This window comes from Octodon degus, unplaced genomic scaffold (genome assembly GCF_000260255.1).
Source record: "Octodon degus isolate 3935 unplaced genomic scaffold, OctDeg1.0 scaffold00178, whole genome shotgun sequence".
Classification (NCBI taxonomy): domain Eukaryota; kingdom Metazoa; phylum Chordata; class Mammalia; order Rodentia; family Octodontidae; genus Octodon; species Octodon degus.
The window spans coordinates 2,361,413-2,370,913 of record NW_004524754.1 but is presented as its reverse complement, the minus strand read 5'-3'; the positions used below and the strand labels follow the sequence as shown (position 1 = coordinate 2,370,913).

Here is a 9,501-nt window from a genome sequence, read left to right as displayed (position 1 = left end):
GTCCCTCTTTTCCTTTCCTTTCCTTTCCTTTCCTTTCCTTTCCTTTCCTTTCCTTTCCTTTCCTTTCCTTTCCTTTCCTTTCCTTTCTTTCCTTTCCTTCTTTTTTTCTTTCCTTTCCTTTTTCCTTTCCTTCTTCTTCAAGAATATTGCTTTCATCTTTCTCTTTTTACTACCTCAGCAATTCCTCCTTTTCTATCAAGTCTTTTCCATTAGCATACAAATGTATTGCAACAGCTATTGTCTTTAAAACATGTCTTCTCACTCACCTTTCCTTAGCCTACTATGCTACTCTTCTGCTTCCCTTGACAGCAAAACTCAAATTGCCTTTGGCCACTATCATCAGTCCTCCTTCAATTTCCTTTTAACTCTGTTGTGGCTTGAATCTAGATGTCCCTCAAAGCCTTATGCACTCCTAGGTGTGGCCTTTGGGGAGGTGATTTTGTCACGGGGGTGCGATGCTACTAAGTGGATTAGTATGAGTCCACCAATGAGTTTATAGCTGATGAGTCTTCAGACCACTGATGAGCTTGTAGCTAACTGTGATTCTGGGAGGCGAGCTTGGTTGAGGGAAGTGGGTCACTGGGGGTGTGGCACGCAAGGGTCTTTCTCCCTCACATCTCTCTCTGTTTCCGGTCTGACACACCAGAAACTCTTTTTGCTCCACCAAGCCCCTCTGTCATGCAACCCTGCTTTGGAGCCAGCCAACCTCTACATACTGTGAGCCAAATAAACTTGTCCTCCTTCAATTTGTGGATGTCGGGTTGTGCCAGTGATGAGAAAGTAACTAAGACAACTCCCTTTTTTTGCTGAATCCGAGAGCTCCAGTTTTCCCTTTCACATTCTGTGCATCCTGTAAGCAGTGCTCACCTCAGTCGATTTCCCATCTTGCACCACAGCCTCTGCATTCTGATTTTCTTACCTTGTCAACTGCTTGCTCTTGATTCCTTTGCCAACGCTTCCTCCTTGAGTTGGTCTCCCAACCTGAGGCACGGTCTTGGAATATGCCCTCTCCTCTTTCTACCTTCATGTTCAAGTGCTCTCGTCCAATCCTCGGGCCTTAATTGTCATTTAATGTTCTACTCACCCTCTCTCACTCACTCTCTTTGTCACTCAAACACAATACCTGTCGACTGCAACTTGAGGGAGGAGAGGTTCAGTTTGGTTGACGGTTTCAGCACACAGGCAGTTGGCTCCCAAGCAGAAATGGTGTGCAGAGGGGTCTGAGTGAATGAAAGCTGCTCATCCTGTGACAGCCAGGAAGCGAAGCAAGAGAGGAGGAGCCCCAGTGACCTCTTTCCAGCCATGCCCTGCCTCCTATCAGTGTGTCAGCTATAGCGCTCCATGATGCAATCCCCTTCTACACACAGGAGAATTGTGAGGAACACGTTAGATCTAACCATAATATCTGAAGATGGTGCTGACAGTGATGTGGGTAGTGCCTCGAGGTATTTTTTAAATAATTTCATAATTTACTTTATTGACATTTTATGTTCTTGATAATTACACACTGTATAATATAAGAACCTTCTGACAAAACACCAAGACCAGTGAGATGTGAAGTGTGTCCTACAAAAAGTACAGAAAAGCAAAAGACATTTGTTGTCAGTATAAGTGATGTGTGTGTCTTGAGGTATTTTTACCGCCACCGTTGGGCACTGGTGCTACTGGTATCTCCTGAGTAGAGACTAGGGAAGCTACTGAATATCCTAAAATGCACAGGACAGCCCTCCACAACCCAAAAATAACTAGTCCAAATGTCAACAGTGTTTAGGATGAGATGCTTTAATTTATCTAGACCTCTTCTCTGAAATCTAGAATTACACATCCCCAATATTTATTTTGCATTTATCACATACCTCAACCCTCACACATCTCAAACTGGAGGTTTGATCTCCTGGCTTCTCTAGAAAACATAATGTGAGACAAAACTTATGTACTCATGCCTTTGCGGCAGGTGTGAAGTAAAGGTGGTAAGCAGAACGGAACAGGGGACTGAGACAGAAAATGACAGGGCATGAATTCAGCATGACTTAGAAGCTGTTCACTGCTTCATGAGCAGACACATGAACTGCCACTAGCACAAGTGTTTTGTTTTTTTTTGTTTTTTGTTTTTTTTTCCACAAGAAGAGTTAAGGCAGGAAGGGAGATTTCTTTATAGCTCCATTCTGGCTTGTGCCATGCACTAGGCAAGCTCCTGTTGGCCCACTGAGCTACTTCAATGCATCCAGGTGGCTGTGTGGCTGACAGGGCCTGCCCCGAAGTCTGGAAGAACCTAGACTCCATTCATTGTAGAATGGTGAATCTCAGGAGGCTGAACTCAGCTGCCCATGGGGTAGGCTCTTCCAGGAACACCTGCGGGAGGGCAAGAACAGTGCAGAGGTGGAGACTCCGCCAGCCCAGTCGTGATGGAGGCGCACGAGGCCCCAGACTGTAGTTCACAGTCAGGTGGGATATAAACTCTCCCGGATGCTCTCTGGTCCATGGCATCACATCCCTGTAGGGACTAAGGCCACAGCCTCAGTGACATTAGTGAAACTGTTCTCTGCTCACATCACAAAGCCCACCCTTCTTCTTTGGAGATGGAATTTGATTTCAAACACTCCTCCCCACAGTCTCCCACTCAAAACTCTCCTTGTTTATGCCATTGAATAACTCCAAATCTGTGCATTGCCAGAGTAATCTTTCAAAATCCAATTACCACCACATCTTGTTACCACATTGGTGCAAGTCCTAAAACGTCTTCTCACTGTGCTCAGAATAAAATGAAATTTTCTTACTGCAGCCTAGGAGGCTGTGCCTCATCTGACCTGTGCTTACCTTTCTGATACATCTTCTCTGTCGTTCTTCCTCAGAGACATCTTTCTGTTCATACTGATCTCTCATTCTCCTAGTATGCTCTGCTGGCCTTTGCTCTAGGATCTTTGCAGTTGCTCTTATGTCCATTGGTCTGATCTTCCTATTCCTGGCTCTTTCTCTTCTTGAGGCATTGTTCAAACGATTCTCTTGTAGAGAATCTATTTTTGTTACTTTCTGGCCCATCTTCTTATTCTTTTACTGACATTATGATACACGGCTTGTTTGCTCTCTGTATCTCTTATCAGAATATGCACTCCACACAGCCCAAGACTTCGGATATCTTTGTTATTCATATGTTTTTGGAGCTAAAATCATGTCTAACGCATACCTGGAGGTGAGCAAGTATTTGTTGAGGGAATTAATACCTTTAGACCCTTCCCAGTGGAGCATGTCCATCAACAATGCTGAGTTCTTGTCTCAGCAACTCTCTTCCAAGTCCTTGGAAGGCCGACTTGGCTCTACCTACGTGGACCTTGAAGACCCTCTGGTCTTATCATGACCCCCCATAACCCCTGAATTAAGGAAAGTGAGATTCTGTGCAGTCTATAAATCTCACTGAGCAAGACAATCTCCAAGTGCTGAATCAGTGCATTCAGGAAACTGGGAAGATTTAGGGGCGTCAGGGGGGAGGGGTTTATTGGCAGAGAGAGGCAGTAGAGAAACAGGAGGGCAGGGGTGCTCAGCACTGTTAAGCCATGGTCAGAAGTGCTTCTGGCATGTCCCAGGGTTACACCCAATGGACTCCCAACAAAGCAAGCAAAGCACTCCATCCCAGGGACCTGATCATAGCCCAGGCCCCTGATTCACATTCATTCCTTTCTGTGTTTTTGTTTGTTCAGTGAAGCAGTAGTGCAGGACTTGGGGACTGAGAAGTTAGTGGGGTGGAGGGGTGCAAATATGTATGCGCAAAAGGGCAGGGTGTCATCTGCGAAGAAGGAATACCGTACAAGAGAGCTCGTTGTTCACAAGAGAAAAGGCCAGGGCATGAATCCGGAGGAAAGGAGAGAAGAGAACAAACACTTTTATTTTCCCGAAAGGAATGCTGGGGTCTGAATCTGGAGGAGGAATTTAACTAGATCCACGCTAGGATGGTTGCGCCGCCTGGGCCACCCAGCAAAGCCTCACCTCTCACTAGCCACAAAGGAGCTGTGATCCCCACGCTGATGAAAGTGGTGGGCGGTGTGGGCGGGAGGCGCGCGAGCCGCGGCGGTGCGAAGGGGCGGCCCAAAGCTGCGCGAGGAGCCAATCAGCGGCGGCCCTGACTCTTCGTAGGCTCCTAGGTGACTCCGCAGCAGAGCAGCCGGGAGCTGCAGGCGGCCTCCCCTCGGCTGCGCCCGGGCTCTGCTCCTGGGGGCACAGCTCGAAGCGCTCAGGCTCACCGGGCGCCGCTCAGGCCCCTGCCTCGTGCTGCCGTTCGCCAGCGTGGAGACCCTTTCCCGAATCAATTCAGACAAGGAACGTGGCCTTGGGGAGGCACTAGGCCGAGGAAAGAGGCTGCGGGAGGCGGGATGGAGGGTGGGAGGTGAGTAGGCGACTTGCTTCTCAGATTCGTTCCAATTAGCACTAAGTTGGCAGACAACCCCACAAGCCCACAAAGCCTTCGGTGCCCCGCAAGTCACATCCTTTGCCTTTCAAAATAATCCGACTGAAAGGAAACTTCAGCTCTCGTGGTAGGGTAAAGAGGGACCGAGGCTCAGCGTCGCCTTCTCCCAGTCACACTACAGAGAAGACGCTCAAGGATCCTCAGCGCCGGGGCTCCATCCAATCCTGCACCCGGGCCGGGCCAGCGGGGAGCTGGGCGACCTGCAGAAAGCCTCCTGCAGGAGGGGCGGGAGGCGCACAGCAGGGCGAGGGAGGAGGATTGTGTGCCACCGCGCACAGCACAGCGGTCCAGGAGTTTTGCCAGGAACACCAGCTCCTGCATTGCGTCGGACCTGACCATTCCCAATGTGAAAATCCCGGGGAAGGTCGCGCGCGGCTGGGGATCCTGCATGCACCCGGCTGCGTGCGGGCCTCAAGGGGAGCGGACTTGGTGGTCTGCTTTTCTGACAGGAGAGGAAAAAGCTGCACTGGCAGGGGTGGGGACTGAATGACAACCCCCCTCTGCTGAGCCGCCCCCTCCTATTTTCCATCTACCTCCTCGCTCCTGCCCTCCCCCGCCCTCCCCAACCCACGCCCGGGTGGGCCAATCGCTGCTCTGCATCCCAGGCGCTTTCTCAGGTTTCTGCTGATCTTGCAGCGCCCAGAAATGGAGCGCGCGGACCCGCCGCCGCCGCCGCACGCGCCCTGCCGCACTCCGCGCTTCTAAAGGCTCCGGTGCGCCGGGCGGCCGCGGTCAGGGCCGCGCTGGGGTGCGGCGAGCGGAGGGCCCGGGCGCGCCATGTAGAGCCGGGCTCGCACCCGCCCGCCTCCCTCGGGATCGAGTCGCGGGCTCCCACGGTGCTCGAAGGGGGGCGAGAGCATTGCGGATCGTCATTTGCCACGGAGCTTCGGGAGAAGGAGGCGTTTTTGCTTTTCCACCCGGCATCCTCTGGAACTCCCCGCACCAGAGGCAGGACGTCGTCTCCAGGTCGGAAATGGGGGTAGGGAAAGAACATTTCCGCCTCAGCGGCTCGGGAGAGCAAGTGTCCGACTGAGAGGGGCCCAGCACGCGCGGACGCGGAGGGCGGCGAGGGCCCGTGCCTCGGATGCCGAGGTGGCCGCCAGCGCTCGCCCGGACTGCAAAGGCGACCTGCCGCATTCCGCCCCGGCTCACCGCCGACCCTGCACCGCCCTGCGCCAAGCCGCCTGCCAGGTAGGGGGCTCCCCAGTTCCGGGCCGCAAAGGCGGGGGCGGGTGCCCGGGTGGGGGAGGCTGGAGATTCTGGGTGCTGCCGGGAGACCCGGAGACCCGAAGCTTCCCCAGCGTCGCTCAGCGCTTTTCTAGACCTCCAGTTTAACGAAGTTTAAACGGATCGGCTGCTGGGCGCTGGGGAAAGTGGGGTGGAAGAGCCCCAAACTTGGATTTCTGGGTGTCTGCGTGTATCTGTCTGTGTGCATGTGATACCCCGGTAAAAGTCCAGTGTTTTCTTAAACAGCTAGAAGTCTGTGCTCTTCGGTGTCTGTAGGTCCGTCCCATCTGAATGCTTCTGATTTTCTACCCCCGTATCACTTTCTATTTCTCTGCAGCGTCCATCGATCGATCGCCCTGGTGGGAGCTTAAAGGCGGCAGGCGAAGAGGGGTAGGAGGGGGGAGAGCCCAGGAGCAGCGCAGGGGGGTGGCGGGCCGGGGATCTGCTGAGCTGGCACCGCACCCAGTCCTGGGGGCTGTGGAGGGGAGGGGAGGCCAGGGCGAGCCCAGAAACCACGGCCGGGTCCGCTAGAACGACACTACGTTAAGGCACCCCAGAGCAGGAGCAGTAAAAATACCAAACACAGCTCTCCAAGCAGACTCAGAGCCCCCCCCCCCCCTTGCAAAGAAAGAAAGAAAAACCTGCACCGGGCCAGCAGGAGGAGGGCACCCCAAACCGAGGGAAAGGCAGGGAGGGTGGAGAGAAGGTAGTGCCTTCTCCCTACCTCTTTTCTTTGAAGTCCCTCCCCCATCCTGGGGGACACTCACTATTTCTCAGCGTGCTGGGCTCTCTCTTGGCATCCTGCCCCCGCGCCCCGCTTCCACCATGACGGTGATGTCGGGGGACAACGTGGACGAAGCCTCGGCTGCCCCGGGCCACCCTCAGGAGGGCAGCTACCCCCGGCAGGTGGACCACGACGACCACGACTGCTGTGAGCGCGTGGTGATCAACATCTCCGGGCTGCGCTTCGAGACGCAGCTCAAGACCCTGGCACAGTTTCCTAACACGCTGCTGGGCAACCCCAAGAAGCGCATGCGCTACTTCGACCCGCTCCGCAATGAGTACTTCTTCGACCGGAACCGGCCCAGCTTCGACGCCATCCTCTACTATTACCAGTCTGGGGGCCGCCTGCGCAGGCCGGTCAATGTGCCCCTGGACATGTTCTCCGAGGAAATAAAATTCTACGAGTTGGGCGAGGAGGCCATGGAGAAGTTCCGAGAGGATGAGGGCTTCATCAAGGAGGAGGAGCGCCCCCTGCCGGAAAAGGAGTACCAGCGCCAGGTGTGGCTGCTCTTTGAGTACCCCGAGAGCTCAGGGCCCGCGCGGGTCATCGCCATCGTCTCCGTCATGGTCATCCTCATCTCCATCGTCATATTCTGCCTGGAGACGCTGCCCGAGCTGAAAGACGAGAAGGACTTCACGGGCACCATCCACCGCATCGATAACACCACAGTTATCTACAGCTCCAACATCTTCACAGACCCCTTCTTCATTGTGGAGACCTTGTGCATCATCTGGTTCTCCTTTGAGCTGGTGGTGCGCTTCTTCGCCTGCCCCAGCAAGACAGACTTCTTTAAGAACATCATGAACTTCATTGACATCGTGGCCATCATCCCTTATTTTATTACCCTGGGCACAGAGATAGCTGAGCAGGAGGGCAACCAGAAGGGAGAACAGGCCACTTCGCTGGCCATCCTCAGGGTCATCCGGCTGGTAAGGGTGTTTAGGATCTTCAAACTCTCCCGCCACTCTAAGGGCCTCCAGATCCTGGGCCAGACCCTCAAAGCTAGTATGAGGGAGCTAGGGCTGCTCATCTTTTTCCTCTTCATCGGGGTCATACTGTTCTCTAGTGCAGTGTACTTTGCCGAGGCGGAAGAAGCTGAGTCGCACTTCTCCAGCATCCCCGATGCTTTCTGGTGGGCGGTGGTGTCAATGACCACTGTAGGATACGGTGACATGTACCCTGTGACAATTGGAGGCAAGATCGTAGGCTCCTTGTGTGCCATCGCTGGTGTGCTGACAATTGCCCTGCCCGTACCTGTCATTGTGTCCAATTTCAACTATTTCTACCACCGAGAAACTGAGGGGGAAGAGCAGGCTCAGTTGCTCCACGTTAGCTCTCCTAACTTAGCCTCTGACAGTGACCTCAGCCGCCGCAGCTCCTCCACTATCAGCAAGTCTGAGTACATGGAGATCGAAGAGGATATGAATAATAGCATAGCCCATTATAGACAGGCCAATATCAGAACTGGCAACTGCACCACAGCTAATCAAAACTGCGTTAATAAGAGCAAGCTATTGACCGATGTTTAGGGAAAGCAAGTAGGCAGGCCAAAATGCCCTACTGAAAAGACTTAAACCCCCCAGTGACTCAGGTCACACTTTGTAGATACTTTACTAAGTAGTCTTTGAATGCTTTACTTAACTGTCAATGCATTGTTGCATTGTGAATTTCGTGGGTGGCGCACGGGCCTTTTTTCAATTCCTTGCAAAAAAAAAAAAAAAAAAAAGGAAACTATTTTCATTTTGTTAAAAAAATGGGAAAGGAAAGAGTATTTTCTAAAACCAGCTTTAAAAATGCAGTCCCTGAACTAGTCCAGGTAAAATAAGATTCATATGTTTCCCCCTACTGAAACATTTCTAATCCTTTGGCTTCTTTAAAAAAAATTTTTAAACTAAAACCCAAATGATTAGCTAGAAATATACCATTACAATTTGCACGGCAGTCCAACTTACAATCTTGGCAGACCTCACGCAGCACAGCGAAGGCAGTGCTTCTGACCTGTTCTCTGTAATACAGTATACCAGCTACAGTGCGTAGTGAATCCCAGGTTTTATTTTGATCAGCTGAACTGCATATGGAAAGGTAAACAAAACCAGAATCTCTTCAGACTGGTTCACAAAGCACCTCATCAATCCAATACTGGTCCTGATTATGAGGGTTTTTCCTCTGCCCCCTTCTCAGATGTCTAATCCAGACCCTTCTCTAAGAAAAGGATAACTGAGTTCACTTAACTGATTCATCTGCAGTGCTGCTAACATTTCTCAGCTGCAGGGGATCCAAACACAGGTCTTTCCTCAGCAGTCCCGCCCCTGCCCCTGGCCTTCAGAACTGGATGTCGAACCTTAGTCTCCTTATTGCAAGAGCACAAGTGGAGCTACATGTAAGCATGCTGGAAGCTGGTAACATTTATTTTCTAATCGCATGCAGAACGTTAACCCAGACCATAGGGAATAAGTTTACGTTGAAATTGACTCTTCTAAAAATAGATCCTCTTTCATTTGCATCCACCAAAAGTGCACTCTTTCATTTATTAACCCTTTTAGTAAATAAAGGACTGTATTTAAGTGCATATGTTAGTCAGATGGGAACAATAACATTCTGGAGCTCACAGCATGTTCTCTTATTCAGCATTATGGCCTATTTGATGAAGATGTACCTTGAATTAATTAATGCATGATTTCAGTAATAAACATTTAAAAACTAATAAAAATTTACAAGTCCATGGGATGAAAGGCCCAAAAGAAATAACGGGGGTGGGGGTGGGGGATTCAGTCAATTTTCCTGCTGTTGATCAGGGAAGTGTCAGGTTTCTGTGCAGGTCGGGCAGAGAGAGGACCAATATGCCCATACCTCAGATGGGAACTATGTGGAAACTTAATAAGTCATCGAGGTATATGTAGTAACACCTAAGAACAAGTATTCTTTCTAGCTCAAGATAAACCAAGCAAAACAAACACACAAAAAAGGTGCAATATTGCATGTTTTTGGTGCATTCTTAGGATGTAAATGATGTTTATCTCTTGTATGCATC

General features: G+C 51.2%; 1 protein-coding gene across 1 annotated transcript; it reads left to right on the top strand.

Annotated features, from left to right (window-relative positions):
• Nucleotides 1-6,294: 6,294 nt before the first annotated feature.
• On the top strand, nt 6,295-8,191 carry Kcna1 (potassium voltage-gated channel subfamily A member 1). The gene has a single exon (XM_004643565.3). The coding sequence runs from the start codon at nt 6,512-6,514 to the stop codon at nt 7,997-7,999; it is 1,488 nt and encodes a 495-aa protein (XP_004643622.1). The 5' UTR covers nt 6,295-6,511; the 3' UTR covers nt 8,000-8,191.
• Nucleotides 8,192-9,501: the final 1,310 nt, after the last annotated feature.